Source organism: Coturnix japonica, chromosome 8 (assembly GCF_054131305.1).
Source record: "Coturnix japonica strain WE chromosome 8, WE-NBRP24, whole genome shotgun sequence".
NCBI lineage: Eukaryota > Metazoa > Chordata > Aves > Galliformes > Phasianidae > Coturnix > Coturnix japonica.
In genome coordinates, this window is record NC_140670.1 from 21,424,443 (window position 1) to 21,450,613 (window position 26,171).

Here is a 26,171-nt window from a genome sequence, read left to right on the forward strand (position 1 = left end):
AGTAGGAAGCAGCCACTACCAGCACACATCAGGCTTTTATTGGATTTCTTGTACCAAGATTTTCTGGTCAAGACTGGATATATATTTATCCACAGCTATGGGATTTGAAGCAGAAATTAATTCAAAAAAACCCTACAATCTATGTGTAACACGGGAATTCGGTCCCTTTTAGGACTAAAATCTATTAAACCTGAACGTTTCACTCACAGGCATCTTAATAGAAAGGCAGGACCAAGCAACAGGGGAGGGGGAAAAAAGTCACAGGACAGTTATTAATATACACCAAATCTCAGGACATACGTACAATTATACAAGTTGCTTTACTGCAGGAATAAAGGAATGTTCAATTCTCTCACCTATGATGAGAAATCTTTTTATTTGAGTGGAGTCAAATTAAACTATGGGTGAGAACAACTTTATATCTGCTTCCTGGGGAGCAAATGTTGAAAGGTTTCAGTTTTTCTAAGTCGACATTTCTGCATTTTTGTTAATGAAATTCCAGTGCTCAGGAAATTTCTGCAGACATCACTGCTCCAAACAGATGCTTTTGTGAACAGAATGGCTTTCCAGGGACCTTAGACAACAGTAACCTGGTTCTGTATGAACACAAACACGTGCACACATAAGAAAAGAACAACCAGCTGAAGGATGTTGAGGTAGGAACTGTTCAGAAGAAGGAGCAAAACCAAGCCCTATATGACAACACGTAGCTCTCCTATTCCACAATTAGCCCTGGGAAACACAAAACACAGTATGCAGAATTAGCTGCTGAGGCCCTTGAAGCTCAACAGAAAAAGAATACTCCAGCCCTAAACTAATGTATTTTCCACTTAAAAACAGCTGCTCCAGGAGGTAAGCTTCATGAAGAAGCCAACAAGGTCCATGTTCTGCCCAAGGTACTGTTACTGTACCTTACTGTAGGAGGAATCTGAAGAAAAAAAGAAGGGACAGAAAACTACTTTGGCAGTAGAGAAGTACTGCTGATAGCGAGTGCTTCTGACCAGACATCCTTCAAGTTCCAACTCTGGACCACAGACTTATTGAAGAAGCTGTAGCAGACCAGCTGTGTTCTTCTCTTCAAGCATCCCTTTCAAGCAATCCCTTTTCCTCTGAGAATCAAATCTAAGTGCATTTCCTCTGATGGAATATCAAACTAGCAGTATGGCGTTTAAAAGTTAATGAGCTAAGCATGGCAGAAAGACAGCTACGTATCCACCAACAGTGCCACAAAGCTCATGTCCACCAACAGGAAAGAGACATAACAGATCTCCTAAAAGATGCACCTGAAAGAAGGTGCATCCCACTTGCTATACAGAGGAACTGAGAGACAGAGTAAGTTGGGCAGTTTTGTGGTGCAAGAAACTGAAATCAGTCTTCTAGAATGCTACGTCAGCACTCTTACTGGTAGAGAGCTCACCATTCCCAGCAAGAAAAAGATCATTCACAAAAGAAAAAACAGAAAAGGAAAAACCCAACAAAATAAACAGAAGGGATAAGTTATAAAGCTTGTTCAAAAGCACAAATGGCAGAACATGGGTCATCTCCTGACTCCTGCCCAAGGGTTTTTTTGGGAGTTGGTATCAAGCCAAGAATCACGTTAATGTAGGCAGAATTCAAGACAAGATGAGGATTCCTCACCACAGCTGTCTCAGCACCACCCTCAAGCTACAAGCTGCCCTGAGCTTGAATCGCCACATGGACTTGCAGGGGTGGGAAAACCCTCCAGTGTGTACAGACTGCATCATTAATCTGGCTGGTTGATCAGGTCAGGGTGTTGTGCTCTTGGTTTCCAAGTCAGCTGCAGACCACGAGGTTTACTAAAAGACTGTCCTGTTTCCCCCACAGCTACTCAGCACCGAGGCAGGGCATAACTCTGAAGTGTTTTCATGTACATACTCGCATTTTCGCATTACTCTAGGAAATAAAGCAGAGCACACAGACATCACAGAAAGATAACTACGCAGCTACCATTTCCTCTTGAAGTAAAGGCAGCTTTCTTAATGGCAGCACACAACTTAGTAAAAAAAGACATACACTGTTCGCTTTTTATTTTCTTACATCTATCTCAATTCAAAGATTGTGCTCTTATTTCTTTAACTTCCAAGTGTGAAGTTTCAGTGGGCAACCAGACACAAAATCCACTGGGGAGAAACTCTACCAACAAGACAGAAAGTTTGACAGATCCAAAGAGCCAAATAGCCTAAGAAAGAAAGTGCTCAATAGCACAAAACATCAGAACAGAAATTTGTTAGAATCCCAAACATTTCTCAAACTTAAAGCAATTTTTTCATATCCAGCACAAACAAGTTGTTATTGTTTCATTGCCAGGCAAAATAAGGGGACATCACTACCTACCAGCATTTACCTCTATATACCATGCTACCCCAGCACAGAGTAATAACAGCTTCAAATACAATCAAAGTCTGAAAAATGGACTGGAAGTGTGATTCTACATAGAAAACTAAATATAGTTGCATCACCCATCATTTAAAATTTGATGATGATCAGGAAACTGCAAGAGCCTGCAAAAGTTTACTGAATGTTTCTGAACTGAGAGGCAGCTTTTATCTTATAGGTAAGCCAGGAGCCATTTGATTCTGCTGTCTGTGACTGTAAGAGTCTGTCTTATGCTAAAGAAACCTCTGGCATAGGCCATTACATGATTGCCCCAATGAAGAATAGGCCTTCTGCCTCCAGCTAACTGACAGCTTCCTGACAATCCTTAAGACATGCAAGGATACACCACTTCATCAAGTCAAGTGACTGCTTTACTGCAACGCTAGTGAGAAGAAGGATCTTGATCACAGAAACAAAGCTGAATCTTGACTACAGTGAAGTACACCTGACATCTTAAGAAGGTTTCCAGAAACTCTGGAAAGCACCCATAGCTTTTTCAGACCGATGGCTCAGCCTCAACTGAGGTAGAAATGATGATTTAGGTGAAATCATGGGGTATTCCAGGCAGCTAACAGAAAGAAGGCAGGATCATTAGAAGTGGGGACAGAAGGGAAGCTATTCACCTGAAATTAAATCATTAAAAATAAATCCATACAGAGGAAAGGTTTGTAACACCGAAAGCCATAAGCTACGGAACACAATATAACAACTAGCTGTCAGAGCTGAAGCTGTATTTCAAAATGATCCTTAAGTGATGATTCTGTGCACCCACAACACAAGGAGCAAACAAACACAAAGGGAGCACCGCTGAGCCCAGCCAGCTTCGTGGCCCTTAGCATAACAGTAGCAAAGGCACAATGCTACAAAGTAAGCACACTGTAACTCTCGCACAGATCACTGAGGACACAGTTGTATTACTATTGTTACTCTTGTGCCAGGAAAAAATAAACAGCGGCAGAAATATCCCTACTTGTCCTTCAGTGAACACCTGAGATTGCGCCACTAAGAAGCCAGAGCCCTGACCCTCCTTCAGATGCCGAGAAGTAAGCAGGGCTGCTGACAACCTCATAACAAAAAGCTACAGCAGCCAAACTTTTGGTGCTGAAATGAGTTGTGGGAACTGCAATTGCCAGATGTGAGGGAGCATTGCTGGGAGCAAGGGAGCTTTCTTCTGAAAAGGAAAAACTACACACAGATGCAAGGAACGTGCAGTAAGGAGTGATGAAACAGTCTGACCTCTGGTGCTCAGTGGAAATTCTCCTCAAAGACAAGGTCACCAAGAAGACTCTCACTGTTACTGAGATGCAGCATTCGCCATGACATCAGGTAGCAATTCTTACTAATCCTTCAGCTACAGGCACATGTCCTCAGTTCCATCAGCTATTCCTGCAGATGTGCTTCACAGGAGAATGAATGTGAACTGAAGGTCACATTCAGAACAAAAATCTTGATAGTTGGGTTGATGCAAAAATAATGTGATAGAGAAAACATCCCTTATGATGGCCATGCAAGATATCAAAGTTATATCCAAGTCTATTTTCTGGATAACCGCAGTAAATTTGGTGCCTGCAAGCATATATAACAGTTTCAATTGCACTTAGATGAGTCATATATGCATCACTTTTAGCTCCTACCATCATCTTTAAGTCTTTCCCAATCCAAGTAGTTCTATGCAGGTTGACAAAGCTCAGTCCCCACCGTGTCATTTATTCTAACACATTATCAGATTGCCATAATTCAGAAAGTCACGTTACCCACAGTACTTGGTTTGAGGCAACCCCATCCCCCTCACAGCTCGTTTTCCTTTTAGTTGAAGTCTGATGCCTGAAAGCAACGTGTGCAATCTGAACCTGAGAGAAGACAGCAGTCCCACTAAGCTTCCATACACCAAGTTTCTCAAACTCAAACTACAGCAGAATCTCCAATATACTCACAGTTAACCAAATGAGGGGGTTTCTATTCAGGAACATGCCACAGAGGCATCTGCAGGTCACCCTTCTCAAACAGCAAGCCTTGTTTGGATTTTGCAGCTGGGATCTCAATAAAAAGAAGCCTTAGTAGACCAGTTACTGCCTCAGGTCTGTTCAAAGAATGAAGGCCCTGTTCAGGATGTTCTGCAGATCTTCAACTGATTTGTTGGTGGCAGCCTCCTAATAAGCTGCCAACCACAAACTGCCTGTTTGCAATCTGAATTCAGTTCTCCAGGTAATATACAAACAAAGCTTCTCAAGCTTAGTATTCCACACCATGCTGTGCTTCTGAATTCAATGGAGACCAAAATATCTGTAACAACCTCTGTGTGAAGAAACAACAGAAGCACTTTGCTGTTTCTGCTTCACTAGAAAAGCCTCCGAGCTCTGCAGATCAGGGTCACCATCCACTGCAGCTTTTTTTTTTGTAACTTCTGGACAATCCTTTCAGAAAAGAATCCCATAAATGGATTTCCTAATCCCTGGGCAGGAGCTGCCAGCAGGACAACTGTATAAACAGTGAAGGAATTCGATACAAACTGCTTCTGCTGCTTACACGCAAATCATCTGCTTTTAAATGATTTCAAGGCCAGAGTGGCGTTCAGATATTGGAAGCTACAAAGCAACCTCACATCTGTGACACTTTGCTAACATCTTCCCTGAAGTACATTCTTCCCTACAGAGTTATTTATATATGATTTTATTACATATTATTCAACCGGAGTATCACATATATTTAATGAACAAACACAACATGAAGAAAGAACAAGGAATTGCCAGAGACAGCATGCACAAGAAGCAAAGAACTAATTCATGCATGCAGCCTACTTGCCACCACCATCAGTTTCATACCTTCCACCCTCTGAAGGTTATTTCTCTACAGCCAGTGTTTTATAAGTGCTCTTCAGTACCAGAAACATCTCCATGATCAAGGAACATTAGACATCGAGCACACACTGAGCTCCAGATTTTATGAAATTAAAATAATTAACAGGACTTAATGAACCTTGAGTTCCCTTGAAAACCTGAAAGTGATCACAGCAAACTTGCTTTCCCATAAAACCACTGGAGTAGCACCAGAGGGGCAAGTGAAGGAACTAAGCATGGAAACTGAATGCAGTAAGATTCCAAAGTGTTGCAAAACACTGCACTTTTCAAGCACGTGGTCTTCAGAAAACATCTGCCAAAGTAGCTAAGCCAAGGAAGAACTGCAGTCTTACCCAAATTTATTATCCACACACAAAGCTGGACAGTAGGTGTGAAAACACAGAAACTGTAACCAATTAATTCAAAGTGTTGGCCAAAAATACTGGTAAGAGCTTTAACAAAAGAAATTCAAACCACGTGCAGAGAGAAGTGCCTTCTGTTAAAAAGGGACGAGAACAGAAGAAAGTCATTGGAAAACAAGGGCAGCAGAGGAACCTGCAGAGCCCACAGCCACACAATGCACACTGCCATCAGCATCCCAGTCACTTCAGTCATTGAAATAGTTGCTTACAGTAATGCTTCAATCAACAATTCCATTAAATGTTCATACTTGAATAGGAGACATTCCAAGAAGTGATCATCTCAAAAATACATATTTTAAAAATAGCACACCAGTTTAATGCTGACTTCTTAATCATTGAGCTGATAATTACCACCAGATAATTGCTTACATAACAGAAAACATGCAATCTCTCATAAGACAATAACTGCACAACCACAAAATACATTTTAAAAGGAAGCTGTACTATCAGTGCTGCAACAAACATCTTAGCACAGGGCTTTGCTCTTCCAGATAACTGGTTCCTTACAAGTTCCAGAGTAACAGAACCTGCAACATGAGGATTAAATATATATAGATAGATACAGATATTCAGCGTGCAAAGTCTTACAGTTACTCGATGCAAGTATTCCTACAGATATTTGGCTATTCCAAGTATTTCAAAATCCCTCCTAGGCTCGTATTCATTCATTCAGAAGTCTGAAGCGGTCTTTCATAAATATCTCGAGCACAGCCTGAAGATTGTATACGTTCCTGGATTAACCTACAGTTAATCTTATTAGACAAAGAGCCAAGATTTTCAAGAATGAACACTAGAGCTGTACCACTAAATAAAGCTGGCTCATTTAGAAAGCAACCAGGAAATTCTTCCTTCTCCTGCACCCATTTTGAAGTCATCAATAAGCAGCAGTCAGGCTGCAGAAAAACTGTTTCTACCAGCAGGCTTCTGAATATGCATAAAGCCAATAAAGCTAATTACATTTCAAAAAATAATCTACGTGCAATTAAGATACTGGCAACATTTTAATGCAAAAAATGGTTTAAGTATACTAACATCCTAGTCTTGGGATATCCAGTCAAGCTACGCAAAGAGATGCGTTTGTCCCTTGCATACTCCCAAATGTGGAAGTAGGATCAGAAACTGGATCTGGAAGAAAGGGTAAACAGCATGTTAGTTCATTCACAGAGGACACTACGTTTGGAGATGTTGCAAACATTAGCAAATACATCAAATGCCCTGAAGAGAAAAAATCAAGTCAGTTTTGAAACAAAAATCTCACAAAAAATAACTTCAAACACTCAATGGAGAGGAAACATGGGGGGTACAGGAAGAAAGAGTAAAACGAAAGAAACCTAGAAGCAGCAACAGCGGACAGTCAGCCGAACATTTGCAATGAAAAACAGTTTGGAGTTGCAGAAGCATCAAACAGAGCAGGGAAATTAAAGTTCTTTCTACAGTCTTTTGAGTCGGTAACAATAGCCATTTCCTAACACAATTGCCAGGGACTGAAAAATTCCCCTTCACTCCCAGCAAGTGGAAAGCTCTTCTCAATGGCAAATCAAGTTCTGCAGGAGGTAGGGTTTAATTTTTTTTAAGCAAAGTTAACATACGGTTAGCATAAGCCTACGCAGCAGGTTTTTCCAGTACTTCTGCTGCGTGAGGCTTTGTGCAGGAACAGGAGGAAGCTAACAAAATGAATCCATTTTTACAGGTGCAACTCAACCTTGCATTGTTCAGATTTATTCATGTGGTCCCCGAGCAAAGAAACCTAAACAGCTCGTTCAACCGTTTGCAAGAAGAGAATTAAAACCTTTCACCCTCCACTTCAGCCCTCAAGTTACTTCTCTGAGAACAAGGATTTCCACTCGTCTGTGGCAGCGGATGCCCGCTCCACCCAGCTGTAGGGTCAAGCTAAAGGCAGTCGGCTCTTTTCACCTCTGCTGATGGCCTTCAAGGGCCTTCCTTCTCCCCTGCACCTCCTAAGTTCAAATGCGGCTGGTTAAGTAACCAGTGTGTATCTCTGAGGACCGTCGAGCCTTTGCTCTTCAGGAAGGCTTCCAGGCATGAACCGTGAAACATTTATTCTACTTTATTCCCAAATAAACAGAACAGAGTAATTCTGCAGGACTTGTTACCCTCAGTAACAAGGTTTCAGTGAAGAACCAAACGCTTTATACCCAGGGCAATCCACAGATCGAAACCAGAAAGGAAGGAAAAAATAAAGGAAAAGAACAAAAAACCCAGCCTCTTTCAATAGAGGCCGTATTTCTGCCTATCATGTTGCTGCCTCTTAGAACAAGCTCCAGCACAGTGACTTATGCTTCAGTTTGCACACCATCATCACATCCAAACAGGAGACTGAAGGCTTTCCCTCCTGCCTCCTCCTGACAACTGCTAAGCTAAGTGATTTCTGAGGTAAGCCATCCTATGGCATCCTATAGCATCCTACAGCTTCTGCTTGTGGTGTGATGGTAAGAACAAAGAATCACTAACCCATCTTTCCAACTTGTATGTAAGGAAAAAGGTGCACGATTGCTCTTATTTCTGTAGAGACTAAAAGTGCAGGTCACCCAAACAGGTAAACAAAACCCTTAGCTTAATGGATTAAGCCAACATGAACATCCAGAAGTACGTTAATTATCCTACTTTGGGGTTAGAGTGAAGATTACCATTATTCTGTAAGAATTAGGATCAAGAAATTCTTATGAGATCCTAGAGGAGGGCATAAAGATAGTGAGATTCATCTGATTCGATCTCTGGAAGCTACTTTTTGTTGACAACGGGTAATGATGATCCCAATGTCTTCATTATAGAAAATTATAGAGAAACTGATACTATCAACATTATTAAAATCAACACACTGGATTAAAGATTTATCTACTTGCTGGAGATGTACTGCAATTGGAGGCATATGAACTAGGCAAGGCAGCATTGGGTGCAAAATGAGGTTTGTCCAACTCAAGAGCTTTAAAGGAACGGGGAAAAAAAAACACAACAGCAGCAAAACACGTGTGTACAAAATACCCTGTGTAAGTGAACTACGAAAAGCACCGTAAGACCACTCAACATTCCACAGCTCACTAAACTAAAGTTCCCAGAAGATGGATCACTGCTAACTGAAGGCTACCGCTATGAGGAACTCTGCAATGTCTTCAATGTCACGAAGCTACTATTACTGACTACCTGGCACTTTAATCCACAATAAATCCACCTCTCCGCTGACAGGGCTGATCCCACTCATCCTCTCCACCCCTGGCTGCTCACTCATCTTGCATTTGCAAGGCAACACGACAAGGTGGCTCAGGGATCAGTACCACAAATTGTTGTCACGGGAAAATCTGCTTCTGTCACACATTGCCTGGACACTTTCTATTTTCCTGACACAGGACAAAGGCTTTTCCTGAACGATTTTCTATACTGATCACCATTAAACACCTGTAACCTTCACGAGCAATGTGGGAGGTTAAGCAACATAAACACTGTTCTTTATCAGAAACAAGCATCCAAGTTACTGCCCAAACCTGCACCTAATATGAACTCAACACAAATTCACACTTCAGCAACGGCTGCAGTTGGACTTGCAGTCTCCTCAAAGTCATGCTGCAATGCATTGCTGTAGTTGCTCTGGTGTAAGGTGACTCAGACACATCCCTTTCCTTCTCTTAAAAATGTACACTGAATTCTTGTAGCATCTTCTACAGATACTGATTCAAATTGATGCATCTTAACCTCAATGTCCAATAAACGTTGATATTTTCCACTAAAACAGTGATTTCTCTGAAAAGGAATGAAATCATTCTCTGAAATGTAACTTTCTCCAGAGCTGTTTTTATTACTGTAACATAATCCAGTTAAAAAAAAAGATAGCATTCTGTTTGGTTTGGAAAAAGAACAGCTTCTGGCTCAACAGCCAACACCGTGTTCTATCAAGTATTCTCAAGGACCATTTTCTGATGTAGTTTTTCCAAAAATAAAGGCTTTCTGATGCAGCTCTGTGCTGTCCTAACCGTAACTCACCAACCAAGGACAACCACATTTTACAATAGCTTTTTTCTGAATAATCTCTATTAGGCTTTCTAAGCTAAAACCAGAGAACATCAACATAGCACAAACCGCAGCACCTGCCTACCCTCCCTCAGCAGCCTCTCCTCTCAGCTTTACGCTACAGCTCCAATAAGCACAGGCTTCAGAAGAATGTGCTTCCAGGAGGACAGCGGGTACTTACCTAAATCCACTACCACCAAAACATGAGCTATTTTGTCCACCTCTCAAAAATGCTTCATTGGAAGGACTGTCAGCATTTAGTCAGTGGTTCTGCTACCTCCAAATGAAACAGCGCTGATTTCCCCTCTGCATTTGGTTATGCTCAGCCCCATCCCACCCCATCTCCTGACCCCCCAAAAAACAAACAAACAAACCACTGCTGGAAACACCTATTTTAAGCTCGATTTTGCTGAAAAAGATGTTTGGCTGCTCTGGCTGACCTCTCTTTCTTTTTTACTGGGTTTCACAGACAAAGCTCCCAGCTAAACTAACCATCCCATTTCACAAGGTACTTGCAGCCCACTTATTCCCAAAGGAAAACAACAACAATTTCTGATTTTCGTCCCAGATGCACCTTTGTCCTTCTTCAGTGGATGCAACCAAACCAAATCATTATACAGCTAGTAACATTTATCATCTCCTGTTCTAACAGCATTCTTTGTGAAGCCTGACCCTCACTTATGCTAGACCCAGATTTCCAAAGGAGACCTAGTTTTAGAGAACTATTCACTTTCCTTCACTGGTTCCTAGAGGAAGGACTGCTGGGACACCCCAAGGCTCTGACGCCTGTGACCTCAGAGCCCTCATCCTCCACTCCTCGCACCAAGCTCAAGGGGAGGAGCCACCTGAGTGAAAGAATGCATCACCAAGGAGATCCAAAGGCTGCAGACAAGCATTCTGCATGGTATTTCCAAAAATTAGAGCCAGCTTATGACTTCAGCGAGGCCACTCTGAGTGAAAGATCACATGCCCAAGATCAACCAAATCTGCTTTTGCTCCTAACACCAGGCTGAGCATGGACTGCCAGCAGTGAGACTGTTCCTGCCTCGAGGAAGGGATCCCTGCCCATGACAGCTCACCCACCAGCCAAGCTCCAGCAGGTACCTGTGCCCTCCCGCAGCCCCTGCAAAGGAAGGGCTGGCAGCTCAGAGGCACTTCAGACCCGGTTTACAAACAGAGCCAGGTACAACTGCATGGGCAAAAGTAAGGGGCAGCAAATCACAGCGTTCAGAACAAGAATCATTTTTAAAAGAAAGCTCTGCCTCAACAAACAGAATCTCACAACTACGCTATAAATTCAACACTCTTAACCCTGTAAGCCTGCCAGTAGAAACCAGCTCTGCAATTAGCTCTGTGTGCTGCTTAGATGGAACCATCAAAACCCTCCTAAGCAGCGCCACGGCATGCTGAGAGCTAAGACCTGTCTGCTCTAAAGATGAGATCAGGGAAATCACTCACCTCTTCCCTGAGACTGAGTATGAAAGAACTATTTCTCTTCTTCCCTTACAACAAAGCAAAGCCCTCTGAGTTTCAGTACCGGATGAAAGAGAGAAAGGAGAGGACCTTGAGCTGGTTGTAGGGTTAGGATGCTGGAACACCCACAAGCATGAAAGAAGGAGAGGCTGGTTTCTCAGGAGCTAACGTTTTCACAAAGACTTTCCTTTTTTTAAGTAGGTTTAGTAGTCTCAGTGCCGAAAAATCCAAATGAAAAGTTTCCAAATATAACTGCTTACTTTCCGAAGTTTGTGAGGTGTCATCACAAGTGCATTTAGCTGCTAAAGTTCATCAACATGTCAGTAAGTATAGACCAACAAAGCTGTGATTGACTTCTTCCTGCATGCCTTCCCCTCCATCACCCACTACACACAAGCTGCATAAGGCATTTCCTAACGCAGGAGTCCCTGGGCTACCTGGCATAGAAAAAATTGCAAGTCCTATGTGCTCTTCTCATTTGGAAGCACTGAATTGAGTTCAAAGTACAAGCAGCAGGAAGACATGTATTCAAGATTAGTCACAGGCAAACAGATGATTTAGGAACAAGAACCGATCTGTTTGCTACAGGCGAGGAGCCTCCATGGCAGGATGGACTACCATTCTGCAACATCTTTGACTTACAAAGTCATTTTTTAATCTAATTTGAAACTGAGTAACTTGTTGAACGGAGTAACCTCTGAACTCTATATTTGTACTGTTATTGCACTCGGTCTGTGAGCTCAGCCACGGTTCCAGTAAAATAAAGTGAGCTGCAGGAGGACAGGATGGGCTACTTGGGCTTTGGTACCCAGAAGAGCAACGCACGTGGGGATTACCAAACAGCTTACTGTCCTCACCGTGCTTCTGGCACCCTTTACTCATTAAAATAAATCAGTCACCCTTCTTGAGACCAGAAAGGCAGTTTATCTTTTGCTTCTGACTATCTGCCAACGTGCGGCACTGACATCAGCAGACACTGGAGCCCATGTACTCAACATCTCATTCACAGCCTTGCCAGGGAGGAGTACTAATGAACTCTTCCGATTCTGTAGCAGTTTGGCTTTCACAGCACAGCTCTTGAAAGGGGAAAAATACAGAAGCCTTGATTATAGGCAGTGTTGCGCTTAGACAGACCTACATAATCCCATTCTAACCTTTCTCCAGAAGTTAGCTTTCAATCTGAGCTTTTCCGGGATAAGCCAGTTTAGCGATATCCACTTTTGGTTAAAACTGGCTTCAAAATAGCAAGGTACGAGAAGAGAAAGGAAAGGAAGTTCAATCCTAATCTAACAGATGACCAACTATCATCTCATACTCCAACACCTACAGCCACTTCGGAAAAGAAAGCAGCCCTTATTTACAAATCATTTAGAAGTTATTTTCTAACCATGGGCTCCTGAAAAACACGAAGACCCCACACAACTTACACTACAGGCAATAGGGTTGTTTTCCCACAGCTGCTTCTTGCCAGCTCCAGGTTTAAAATAACCAACCTCATAGAGCTCTGGCAAAACAAAGCTCTCTCGACAGTTTAGGCTTGTTCAAGAGATAAACACAGCATTGCTGCTGAATCCAAGAGTGCGTGCCCAAAAGACCTCAGCAAGGCCTGTCTCAACAGAGCACCGAAGTTGCCCACTCCCAGATCACCACGTATCACTCCAGGAAAACTGCAGAGGGCACAGATTTTGTGAAGGGTGTACAAAAATACTCCTGGAAGACACCAGAACTGGGTCCTCTTAACAGCACACAGTGCCAGAAGACACATTTTAGCGCTGTACGAATGCACAGGATGACAATGAGGGCAGGGAAGTAAAAGGAAAAAAGACTGCAGGCAGTACATAAGCATTTAGTGAGCAATACCAATGCCTGTACTCTAGTTGTTATAATTTTGTTATAGAAGCTACAGATGAATGATAACCATGGAGGTAAGTGAAACATTCCACCTCGCGCTGAAGACGAGAACAACTTTCCCAATGGGCATTTACAGCCAGCAAAGGGCACTTCCCTTCCTTAGCAGCGAGATCGATTAGACTGAGAAACTACAAGCAAAAGAAACCACTGTAGATGCTTCTTTGAAAGGAAGTTTCTGTCACTGTTTGTTTCAGAAGCCAGTTCTAGCAGAGGGCCCCTTTTTTATTCAAAAAGACAAACAAAAGACCGAGAAATCCCAAGAGATATTACAGTATCACACACACATACATTTAAATTCCACTAATCACCTTAAAATATTCAGTGGAAAGGGATGAGGCAGATACGCTCCTCCTTTTCTAAAGGAAGTAAATGGAAGCACTGCTTTAAAAAGATTGATTTTAAGTTTCCTTAAGGTCAAAAAGTAAAGACATTTCCATGCACTTCTATTCTCTTGGTTTTGCAGAGTAAAATGGAAGTTATTACGTACTGACCTCTGCAAAAACAGTTCTTCACTCAACTGATCCAACAGCACATTCTCAGAGATGCTTCAAGAGGCCACAATAAAATACCACCAAAAAAGCAGCTTTCATCACTCTTGCCACTATTCTAAAACCTAACCTAGAAGGGAACCAAACCTGAAACAAAGTCTGCAATAATCCTTGCCTACCTCCCACTTGTTCGTGAATAGGACAAAACAGCAAACAAAGAAATGGATGCATCCAGAAGAAGGCCAAAGCCAAGCAAGCCCATTTGCTGGTGGCATTTAAACAAAGCTATTAAGACCTAATCACAATCCATTTTGCACATTGCAACACATAGTTCTCAAGTGCAAGCCTACAAAACACAAGCCCAAAAGGGGCTTCTGGCCACAAGACACAAGGCTGAAGTGCACATGCAGCTTGCTCATCTGAGGCTACCCCACAACAAAACTGACCCAAACAGTTGCTGGTTCATTAAGCACAGGCAGAGTACACAAGAGGGCTTTTGCACATGAATTGCTATGGAAAGTTGAACAGCTGCAGGACTAGCCTGTCCTTGCAAGGCAGGAGGCTGATGTCAGGTTGTGTTACACAGGTAATGCAGTTAGGTGCTGTCTGAGTTCCAGTGGGAGCCAAACAGCAAGCTGCTGAGCACAACCGACCCCAACACCACGACGTGAAGAGCATCAGCACTGTGGAAGGAGCAGTGTGGGGAACTGCAGGCTGCGGGGTGGAACTTTCACATCCTTTTGTTAACGTAACCAAAGAAAAGAAGAAATCGAGAAGTGAACAACTCTGCAGCTCCATGACCTGTTCCTCTTCTTACTCTGCCAGTTACTCCACTTCCGAAACATGACCACTACCACTCAACTCCAACAGCAGCTGAGGTGGGAGGAAGGTCACTGTGCACAGACTGACCTATGTAATTCTCCAGGCAGATATTGAATATTGCACACATTATGTATTAAAGAAAAAAGTTCAAAGAGAACCAGGAAATTTTTCATTAGTAAACTCAACTCAAGAGTTAAGAGATTGCCTGGTAGCCTCTGCTATCTTTCCACACTGCTGGATTCAGCTTCTGAAAGCTTCCTTTGTTAACGAATACTAGGCTCTTGTCCAGTCGTCTTTTCTCCCCCTTCTCCCTTCCATAAAATATCATGGTCCTCAGGGCATAAGGAGCATCCTTTGTCTCCCTGCAAGTCTTCCCAGTGCAGCCACTTTGCAGCCGCTTCTAGAAAATGCAACAGGATTACCATCTTCTCTCCTTAAAGGAAGTGGAAAAATTAAATGGATGCATCTAACAGCAGTTTTACAACACAGGAAGTGACGTCCTGCAGAAATGCTGAAACAACATAACCTCCACCTCATCTCAATGGGCAGGGAGCGCTGAAGAGTAACTTCAATCTCCTACTCAGCTTTGAGAGCTGAGTTCCTGTCAACTCACCCTAAAAGAGCACGTGCTACTGCTGCACAGCATGGAAAACAAAGTAAATGTGAGGTGAGAGATAAATGCTCTGAGGACAAGCAGAATCACAAATCATACAATGACAACAACACAAAATGATTACAACTTCCTTCAAGAGAAAAAGAAAAGCTGAAGCTCTCACATTTCTGAGAAGATACTGAGGCCAAATGGATTTTTCAGGAGTTCTAAGGATCCCCAAAAGCCTGCAGAGACCCTGGGGATAGATGGTGGAAAGCTGTAACTTACTAATGGACATACTGGACAAGAGCAGCCAGCATGGTTGGGAAAGCTAAGCCCACATGATTAGAGAGTGAGCATGGTATGAGACACAGAGCTTTGAAGAAAGAGAGAACCAGGGAAACTGCTTCACACAAGTGAACTTAATGCATGTATAAATTAGCACCTACTCAATGAAAGACAACTTAAGACTTGTACATGGGTTAGGGCTGTTGAACTGATGTCACACATCACCCTCTGCTTCTCCATCCCCTGCAATGTCGTGGCACAGAATTAAATATATATATATACCAATTGCTTCCCAGCCAGGTGCAGTTGGGGCACTGATTCACTAGGGGCCACATAGAGATGTGCATTACAAGGGTACTATTTGAGCTGGCAAATATAACCACAGTCTGTAGTGTCATTAAAAGACAGAAGAGCACAACTCAAGAACTGACTGTCATTGGAAGAGACTGTCCGGTGTCCTGCTCCCTCCCCTTCACCCTATGGATGTGACTCCATACAGTGCTTCAGATGAGCTCGGTGCTCACCTCACACCTAAGCAAGATGATTCAGGTCACCCCGTAGCACCAGAAGATGGCTGGTTCTGCAGAGCCTTCTGTTCAGTGAAGCACTGCCATGGCAAGTGATAGAGCCTGGATTGGCCCAGACAAACTCCTCTGACCTGTCCTCAGACAACTCTGGAAGCCTTGAATTTCTCAGAGAACTAAAGCATCCATCCACAAACCTTCTAGAACCACAGCTTCATACTCTTAATGGTGAGAATATACGTGCACAGGAGGGCAAGGTAGAAGACTGGAAAGTCCCCCGTGAAATACTGTAGCCATATCGTTTCTACCCCTATCAGCATGAGACAGCTACCTCTCGCTGACCCTACGACAAGCCTGTCCTCCTAAAACTGTGCCTAAACAGACTGTAAGGGAGTATTCTCTTCGCTATGTTTCACTAGCAACAAAAGAGCACAGGTTCTCAGACAAAAACTGCATACAAGACTTGTCTGGATGTAAGACAGCCTAAGATGGCAGAGCATTAAGACATTTAAGAGCTACGTGATAAGGATTTAGACACGTCAGCAAACGAGGATTTCATATCACCCATCCTTAATGAAAGTGCAGCTGTAAACTCAAATACTGCTGCGTACAGAAGTATAACCTCGGTATGTGGCAGAAGGGGCATAAAAAATTTGAACAGTCCTACGGCTGATCTTCTTAAATGGTGCTTCTAACCCAAAACTGCTCATCTGTAGATGTGTTTGTCCTACAAAGATGTCATCGAGATGGATTTGGACTGGTTTTGCTGTAAGTACCGTAATTCATTTTGAGATCTATTCAGCGTGGATGGACTCTGAGCACCGTAAGTTCTTAGTTAAAAATTAAGCAAAAGTGCCCGTACTTCCTGCAGGATGTCCGTGTCTAAAGAAGGAAACCTCCCACCTTGCAGTGATGGTTATTACTTTGCACAAATTTAAACAGGTGTCCATTAAAACCCCAAACAAAGCCGGTCATTTGGCCTCGGCCAAAATTTCATCTGACAGCGAGCAGAAGAACGCGAGATGGCACCACACAAAGCAACCATCAAGATCTCTTGAGTATCCTTTAGTTTGGTCGGTCCTGTCCCTACCAGAGCAGAAGCTCCTCTGCATTCACAAACAGAAAAATGAGGGTAAACGTGATTTGTGGAGAATCAGAAGCGATATCTGAAACAGATCTACATTCATCCCCCGCAGTTCACCTTCTCAGATGCACACCATCCTTCCCTGCACATTTAAAGTAAAGCTAAATACCAAGCTGTAAATTTTATTCCTTATAACTAAAGACTCTGATTTTTAAGTGACAGCTGCCTCAATATTTTTTTCCTGGCGTAACTGTCATAAAAGTAATTCTCCATCCCTGCATTCCTACTGCAAATAGGCAAAAACGTGCACAGAGCAGATCTTCTTACACGAGCCTTTAGCTACTACACTGCAAACTTTCTGTTCAACAGATTTATATTAACACAAATTGCCACAAGCTGCAGCGACGCTACATGCAGGTTGAGATGAGGCGAACGGCACCACTTGCACATTTGCTGTGGGCATGGAGACAGATAACAGTGTAGATCAGCTCTATATTTAAACTTTCACTTCAGCCCAATTCCTGCTAACTTGTTTTTATTGCTATTTTCCATCACCATCAGGGTTATAATAACCTTTCTTATTTTGGATCAAAGAAATACAGCCTGCCCTTTGAACTAGAGCTATGCTAAAGACCTGCAGCTCCAAGCCTGCTTCTAAACCAGTGAGATAATGGGGCTAACTGCTCCGTAATTTGGAAGCTGCAGCCAGTTTCTATCAGCTATAATACTGGCTGGAAGTAACCCAACCACTCATCAAGATAAGGAAATGCAATAAAGATTTCTGAATTATTCCCTGTTATACACCTTCACTTGATTAATATTAACTTCTAATACTTCCTGATACATCATATTTCCTCCACAGAGTCCACGCTTTCACCCTTGGCCCTGGAAGGCTACAAACGGGTGTTCAGGAGCAGGCAGCACTCAGGTACTTGCAGGATGTCAGCGGCAGTGACTGAAAGAACTAAATGGAAATGGTTCAGCTGATTTTACTCATAAGCTGTCAAAATAAGATGAAGTAATCTCTCAATGAAGCACTGACAGAGTTCAAGATGGTTGGAAAACGAACACGGATGCTGCGCGTTTTCCTTTTGGATCATTTTGTTACGCGAACTAACATCACAGCTAAGGAGAACCAGCACATTCCCTTCCTCCCTCCCCCCAGCACAAGCTGTAATTCAGTCAGGGCGTCTCTAGGAGTACAGCTAATATTTAACAAAGGGCCAAGCATCACCGGCTGGTAGAAATGCATGTGAATACCTGAGACTATCACTCTAGTAACCACACAGCTGCAATGCCATTACTGCCTGCCTGAAAGCTGTCAGGAGGGTTTCAGGAATCTGTGGGTTCTCTCTGCCATCAAACTCCCTGCTCCTCAGTGATGTGACCTCACCAACCATTTCCAATTCAGCAAGTGCCTGAACAGCGAGTGACTGGAGGCTGGGAGAGAAACAGACACACAAACACCAAAAAGATGAAAAAGCACAACATACATTCGCATCCAGGCATCTGCTTTTGGGCACTGAGAGAGACACCAACACTCAGGGTTGGACCAGAGAGCAGGTATGTCAGCATCAAGCACTTAACAGCTGGTATATTGTGTCTCTAGAATCAAAATACTAAGAGGGCATCGAGATGCTGCTCACCACCCTATGAGCTGAGAAACCCCTTCTCCAGTGCCATGTAATCCAGCAGCTACCTCTTCCCCTGCCACAAAGAAAGGAAAATGGGGGCTTAAAGTGCATGTTGAGGAATGGAGGCTGAAGGCAGAGCAGCTTCCTGAGCTGCCCCCCACCAAAACTGTGCTGGCACAACCACGTGACAGCTCTAGATGATCTGCATCTCTCCCTATGTGCTCTCACTCTTCTCCCCTCCATCAGCTACACATTCTCATCCTCATCCTTGTGCTAGCACAGGTACGTGCTTGGCCACACAGTGATCCAGGTCAGAGCACTATGCTGGCAGATTATTTCGCCAAGAAGATGGTGAGCACTGCTAGCACAGACCCCCTGAAATGGCTCACTGTGGGCAAAGCTGTTCTTCAGTCCTCCTGTGTTTCTGCTCCTGTTGGGAGCACAACTTCAGCCTGACAAACTGTCACGGAGCCCCAGAACAGCAGGGGCGGCCTATTGCAGAAACAAGAGGGAAAAGTGAATTACTTCAGCCATGTTTTATAGCCAAACGCACCAGTTCAAAACACGGGCTTCACGATTTCTGACTACCCTGTTGTGTGCCAAAAAAATCACTTCACAGGGAATGGTGCTAACTCAAAGGACCCTATATAGTATCAGAACTAGACAGCAGTTGGTGTATCAGAAAGAACAAGAACTTTACCATTCTTTACCTCCCCATATTAACCTTCCTCTCTTGTCCCCCCCAGGGAGAAATTCTTAAGACATCTAAAAACGACCAAGGTAAAAAAACACGTCACACATTTAACAGGCCAGTTCATAGGCCTCAAGGAACACCATCCAAACCCACTTAAAACAGCAGAGATGTATTTGGAGCAAGCAGTTAAGATAACAGTGTAATTCCATCCGGGTATCCTGGATCCGTGCAATAAACGGTCGGTAACCCCAGGAGGAATAAAGAACAATCAAAAACAAAAACAGGTAACAATTAACACACTTATACGGCCACAGCATTTATGCAAGATCCATACTAGGAATAGGGCAGGTCCCGAGACCTCATAAAGCTGATCAATTTGAAGCCGAAACTATTTATGACACGGGGCCATCAAGATAAAAAGTCCCACAGCCCTGTTAAACTTTGGACTTGATTTTATTAAAAATGTTTTTCTACTTTATCTCCAAAAAAAAAAAAGAAATAAAAAGAAAATCCCAAGCTGAGCAGTGCCTGCAGCACCTTCTGTGGCAGCACACGGAGGGACTCTCAGAGTGAAACCTTTCAGGGAGACAAACGTATATCAAATTTAAGTGCAGGGAAGGGATAAAGGAGAAGGCAGCTCCTCTGGGAGGCGGCGATTTAAATGGCTTCAGGGAAGTGGGACAGGGTGCGTTTGAATGGCACACTGAAGTGAAGTTTGAACACTTAGGGCTGCTAAGAACTTTAATAATGTGTTTTCTCAGCTCTGCAGATGACCAACTTCTTCAGCACTCCCAAATAGCACCATAAAGAACAGACAATTCTTGTGCTTTGGAGCTGCCATTAGGGATCTTTGAAGTGTTCTGTGCCCCCTTTCCTTCTCACTGCTCTCTGATCAGGTTCCGATCCACAGGACAGCAGCGCTGGAGGCTCCCAACCCCAAGCACAAAGCAGCAGGACAGAGGGGAAGATGAGACGACATGCTGCGAGCAGGGAGCTGAGAAAGGATGAGAACAGGTGATCCCAGCAGCGAGGTAAGAGGAGATGAGAAAAGGAGACACGAGTAAAACCAATCCAGCTCAAGCAGACAGGGAAGCCAACAAAATACACCTAACAGGACAAAGTTACCAGCTGGAATCAAAACGAACCCCTGCAAACTGGATCTAGAGACATCAATAACCGGTTGGAAGGAGAACCTAACAGCTTCAGGCAAAGAGGCCGTTCCTTAGCGATGGATTGCCCTTGGATTGCTTTATGCTCCAAGCAAGCTAATTGCTTCTATTAATCTGGAGTTAACAAGCACCTAACTCACAGCTCCATACACACAAACTAAGGCACATAGGGAGCCCAGTGCCCGCACGGCAGCACTCACAGCTCCGGGTGGAACCAAAAATGGTCTTTTAAATCCCCGATAATGAAGCAGGATGCGGGGCTGACCCACAATAAGAGGTTTAACTGCGCACAGGGAACCAAAGTGAATCTGCAAATGTTGTTACAAATTACCTACGCCGAGCGGCCACCGTGTTCGCATAGCTAAAAATAAGGCGAGAATTTGTGCCTGGTGAGAAGGAAAAACAATATAAGAGGGGGGGGGGAAATAATGATAATAATAAAGGAAGAAAACGACAAGCAGGAGGGCAGCAATCACACAGCCCCGAGCCGCGGCTCCCCGCGCCCACCCGCAACTTTCCGCCCCCCGCCTCGCCCCGCTCCCGGGCACTGACAGCGGCCGCTCCCCGGCTGCGGGCGCGGCCCGGCCCGGCCCGGCCCGTAAACAAGTTTGAAGGGGCCGCGGCCGGGCCGGGCGGGGAGGAGCGGGCGTGGAGCTGACAGGGGCCGCACAAAAGGGCAGGACCCCCGGGCGGCTCCCTCCCGCCGAAGGGCGGGGCCCGGCCCGGCGCCGCTCTCCCGCACGGCGGCCCGCACAGGGGGCAGGGCCCGCAGGACAAGGCCCCGCCGCTCCCCGCGCTCCTTCCGTCGCCGACTCCGCCGCCGCCGCGGGGCCCGGCCCGGCCTCCCCGCCGCGCCGCCCGTCCCTCACCTACACAGTGAATGAGCTTGTGTCGCCACGAATCGAGCTGGTGGCGGACGCCGCGCCTCTCGATGGAGCACTGCTGCCGCCCGCACGGGCTCGCCATCTTCTGGGCGGCGGGCGGGGGCGGTGGGGGTGGGGGCGGCGGCGGGCACGGCCGGGGGGGCAGGGACGGGAAGGAAGGAAGGGCCGCGCGCCGCCACACGACACGCCCACACCGACTCGGCGCCCGCCCCGCCGACACCACACGCGCATGCGCCGACACGCCCCGACACGCCCCGCCGCCGGCCCCTTCCCGCCGCGCGCATGCGCCATCGCCGCGCGGCCTCCTCCGCACGTGAGCGGTGCCGGCGACCGCCGCTGGGGGGCGCCGTGCTCGGTCCCGCTGCTTCGGGCCGGGCTTGTTGTGCGGGACGGAACGCGTCGTGTTAGTTACAAAGCGGCACGAGGGAATGGTACCACAGCACATGGAACTCCTCCTCAAATGACTAGTAGAAATACAGCTGGGGAGCGGCGAGGCCAGGGATGAAACCCAGCAGTCACCACCTCCTTTCCCCCACCCCAGACACAGGCATCATTACCTCCACTCCGTGACCTCGTCAAGCTGCATCCAATTAGGAGCTGGAAGGTCAGTGCTGGCAGCGTGTAAATATGGATGTCCCGGAGGTGATGCCTCCTGTGCGACACTGCACTGCTTGTGCCCCTTCAGGAGCACTCACACCTGGATGTGCTGCCCATCCCACTGTGCTGCCCAGCCCACCCCAGAGCTCTGGTGCATCTCCTTACAGGAGACCAGGACAGCTCAGCTTGGCTTGTCCAGCAGAGAAAGCAATTACAGACCATCACTGCTTCACCAGCTCGAGTGGGGAAGAGAGATCAATCTCAAGGAAGCTGTTTGGAGCTAAATGATAGCAAGAGAACAGGTTATGAACTGGCGTTTAACACACAACGTTAGGGGATGGTTTCTAATTCACTGTAGGGAAAACTTTCAGCTTGTGTCTTATGCGGCTGTAGAGCAAAGAGAGTTTGGCCGGGCCTGCCCTGGTGGGGTGCAGGGCCATTTAGAGCCCCTCATCCCCACAGTGTACGTTTGGTGCAGCCTGAGATTCAGAGGCCAATGCTCATGGTAGTGGCAGCACGGCCATTGCCATTGAGCCGTCATTATCTCCTTGTTTCTTCCGCCCTTAGATCACATCCCTGCTGTGACAGAGGTTGCCCAGATGTGGACCATACGATGCTGGTCTTAAACTGACAAATCTCCAGTTCAAAGCAATTTTGTCACCTCGCTCCTGTCAGTGCATCTGTTGACAGAATTGCCCGAACTTTCCACAGAGCGTGCCTGCCTTCTGGAGAAAATCCCTTACCTGAGAGCACCTGAGAGTCACCTGCCACTGCTTTGACTCATAAACCTCTTACTGTGTTGGTTATGCCCTGCTCTGCTCTGCCTGTGGCTGGCACTGAGCACTCACACAGCAGAGCTGGCAGGCAGGAAGCACGTGCTGGCTGATCACACCTCGCTGTAGCTGCGTCATCTGTAATCTTGACCCCAGCTTTTATCATTAGAGAGACACTATTTGATGAGGAAGGCATGAACTAGAGAGCTAGAGAAAGGGAATGCTCTGGCAACCAAAAAGTGGATTAAATCCACAGGCTTCCTGTGTGGAAAGGTAAGCAGAGGGTCAAAGTCAGCTTTAGAAAGAGGCAGCAGCATTGGGATCACTAGCCAACACCTCAGGAGATTAGAGGAAGGCATGAAGAATAGTGGGACTGTCCTCAGGAAAGTCTGCATGAGTGACAGCAATGTGATGAAACAGCCCCGAGCATGGTGAGCTGACAGCAGATCCAACTTGATCCTGAAACTAGGCTGGCTGGGGTCTGACACACCAGAGCCTGTATCGTGCTGCTCCAACCAAAGTGGAGCTGCTCAACACAAAGCTGTAGGCTGGGGCTCTGGCCTCCCCCTGTTCCCCACTGGACATGAGGCTCGCTGCAGTGGAAGTGTTGTTTTCCCCCTGTTTCACAGTGGCTCCCCTTTGATGTTAATTGTTTGCAGGCAAAGTTTAGCAGAGAGCATAGCTGTTCTCTGGTTCATCTGCTGGTTACTACTGAGCTGCCCAGACCAGTGGAGAAAATGCTTTGATGTTAATGAGCTGCAGACAATTTCACTTAGCACCGAGCAGGGCCTGGCATCTCAGAGGTAAGGCTTTCAAGGCAGATGCTACAGCAAGTCTCTCCAACATCCGTTCTGCCATAGGAACAGAAAACACACAAAAAGGCATTAGAGCAGAAACTTGTCTTTTCACCAAGCTGTGCACCACACCTGGTATTGTTATGGCCCCACAGGTACCAGTGGCCAGGAAGAAGCAGGGAAAAAAATGGCCCCATGAAACGGCATCGTGATTATGGGATTCGGTAGAAATAGGATTTAATCCCCCCTATAAAAAGCCTGCCTCTCTGGTCTGAGTATGCAGAAATGTGAGAAGGGGATGGACTACAAACTGCTGGTTTGCAAGAGTCTGCCTCCTGTGCGGCTTGAAGCAATTCTACACTGAGAGCAGCACCTTCTCCATCAGCACATCAGAGCAAAACAGGCCAGCTGCGGTGAAGCAGGACTCGTACCTTAATGGACACCACAGTGGGTACCACAGTCTCAGGAGGAGTCTCTCAGGAGACACTGAATCCCAAGCTGGAACAAAAGCAAGTGAGGAAAAAAAACCACAATCCTCAAATTCAAGTTTGTAACCCACTGCAAGTCATCAGCAAAGTGCATGTGACACATCGGGAGAGCTCTGCTTCTAACCACACACTATGAGGCTTCAACTGAAAGAGCGAGCATCCTAGTCCTCTGGGGAACCCCCGGCCAAGCAGAGCCAAATGCAGGCTATGCCTTGTCAAGTAGAGCAACAAATGAGACCTCGCTGAAGGTTAAGCAGAAACATGCCTTATTCTGAGGAACTTGGCTTAGCTCCAATATATTGCCTTTGTTAAATGATTTATAGGAACAAGAGAGAGATACTGACTTCTCAGTTTTCTCTCCAGGACATGATAGTTCCCTGCAGCAAACTTGAGATTACAGAGGTAAAATAATGCAAGCCAGGACTGAACGCTTGTTCTCATACTATACCAGGGAGGATCTCATGCAAATAAGTGTATCTCATCCTGCCATTAAATAAAGGGTAACAAGGTAAATTTTTTTCTTTCCCCCAGAACAAATAAATGAAGAAGTAAAAAGGAAGGTGGAATCATACAGCAGGCTGTGATTGAACATGGGCCAAAGGGAGAACACCGCAGCTTGGAAAGACTTTGGGAAGATAAACTAAGCTTTGGCAAGGCATTCAGCTGAACGGCAACATTCACTCCCAAAAGTCATCCCATCCCAGCAGAGCTGAGGGCCATGCTTTGCACTGTGCATACAACCTAACATCCAGCATGGCGAACAAGAGGAAACTGGCAGGTGAGAGGAAAGCACAATGCTGCAATCCACAGACAGGGAGAAAGGGAGTGCTGTGCTTTGCAATGTTGTGAGCCACCGTGGAGTGCACACATCCATGGGGTGGATAAAGCGGGCAGCAACAAGGTCCCTGCTTCAGAACTTTATTGTTCCACGTTGTAGCAGCTTCAAGGAGAAGGGCAGCCTGCTATCTGGAAAGCAAAGGGGATCTCTGTTGAGTTCGGGATGGATTTCAGAGCACAAGACAGTGTGCCACCAGCAAATGTAATGCCTGTGTCAATAAACAAGAATAGATTTGGAACGTGGGCTGGGGTTTAAGAGGGGCGTTTATCCCCATTAAAGTAACAGGCCATCTGACAGGCTGAACAGCCAGACTAGAAAAGGTCACCTTTGTACCAAAAGGAGGGGCACATGTAGCAAAGGTGCACTTATAACTGATTCCTTCTGAACTCATAAGGTGTAGCAAAGTCAGCTTGTCACTGTTTCTAGGAGATAGGGAAACATTCACTTGAAACCAGCACAGAGCTGGAAGTGGAAGAATTCCAGAATGCATATAGAAAACCGTATGTTTCTGTACACGTTGAGCTGATCTGAACCAGTAGTGATCATAAAATGCTTGTTTCCATTGCTAAAGATGAGGGAGGTCTCTCAGCTGGAAGTCACTGTGTTTTGTTTAAACTACCAGAGGAGTCTGAGCACTGAAATGCATCAAATACTGAGCAGATGCTGCTGACCAGACCACCTGACTAAGACAGAGGGGTGAAAAACAGTTGGAGGACTTAGAGCAGTTGTCAGTGGAGAAAACACGATCATATTAATATATATTAATATTAATTACCCTCCAGATAGACTGGGTGGGTGCCTCGTAGAAGAATGATGCAAAGAACCAAGAGGAGAATGAGCTCTCATGGGCACATGGGATGCAGATAGAAATGTAAGAGTGAACAGTAACTCTGTCATAGCAAACACAATGTGCTCAAATTCATTACTGCCAAGAGGAAGAAGCAGGGACAGAAGTACCATGCAGCGCAATGTGACTGACATAAAGGAGATGGGTACGTTCTCCCTCAGAAGGCAGCAAGTATAAAATTTGGGCAATAATTAGAAAGGATTTTAAAGTGGCTGATGAAAGGACAAAATGTTTTGTGAGTGACACCGAGACCCTGTGTTTAAAGCTTCAAATATGCCGTCAGTCAAAATATGCTAACGAAGAACTATCTCCAAACATGGCACAGTTGCACAGCTGAGTGAAGAAGGCACTTGCTAAGTAAAAAAGACACCCTTCAACAAGTGTAAGTTGTGGCCAAAGATTAAACGGGGAAAATCCCAAATTCTGGCAAGTTAAATAAAAAATCCGCCACACATTCGGGCCAGCCAAAATCATTTTTGAACAGCAGCTTGCTAGAAACAAGGTGATTGTGAATAGAAACATGTTTTATGCAGTGGGAGGAAGGCTGCAGGGAACAGAGGGCCCAGCAGCAAACTTTGAGGGAAGGACAGCC

General features: G+C 45.3%; 1 protein-coding gene across 12 annotated transcripts in view; it reads right to left on the reverse strand.

Moving 5' to 3' along the window:
• The window catches only part of LCOR (ligand dependent nuclear receptor corepressor), a 70,458-nt gene extending 48,998 nt beyond the window's left edge, over positions 1 to 21,460 (reverse strand). For 3 of the 12 annotated variants that reach the window (XM_085554636.1, XM_085554630.1, XM_085554635.1), the window contains exons 1-2: positions 21,228 to 21,353; positions 6,689 to 6,781 (exon numbers count right to left, since the gene is read on the reverse strand). Coding sequence is in view for 3 of the 12 variants with exons in the window: in XM_085554637.1 (XP_085410763.1) it covers positions 21,228 to 21,324 (97 nt within the window). In the remaining 9 variants the exon portion in view is untranslated. Of the gene's footprint in view, positions 1 to 6,688; positions 6,782 to 21,227 lie in introns of all 12 variants that reach the window. The other 9 variants (XM_085554631.1, XM_085554629.1, XM_085554632.1 and 6 more) reach the window with 9 other exon arrangements.
• Between the last annotated feature and the right edge of the window lie 4,711 nt (positions 21,461 to 26,171).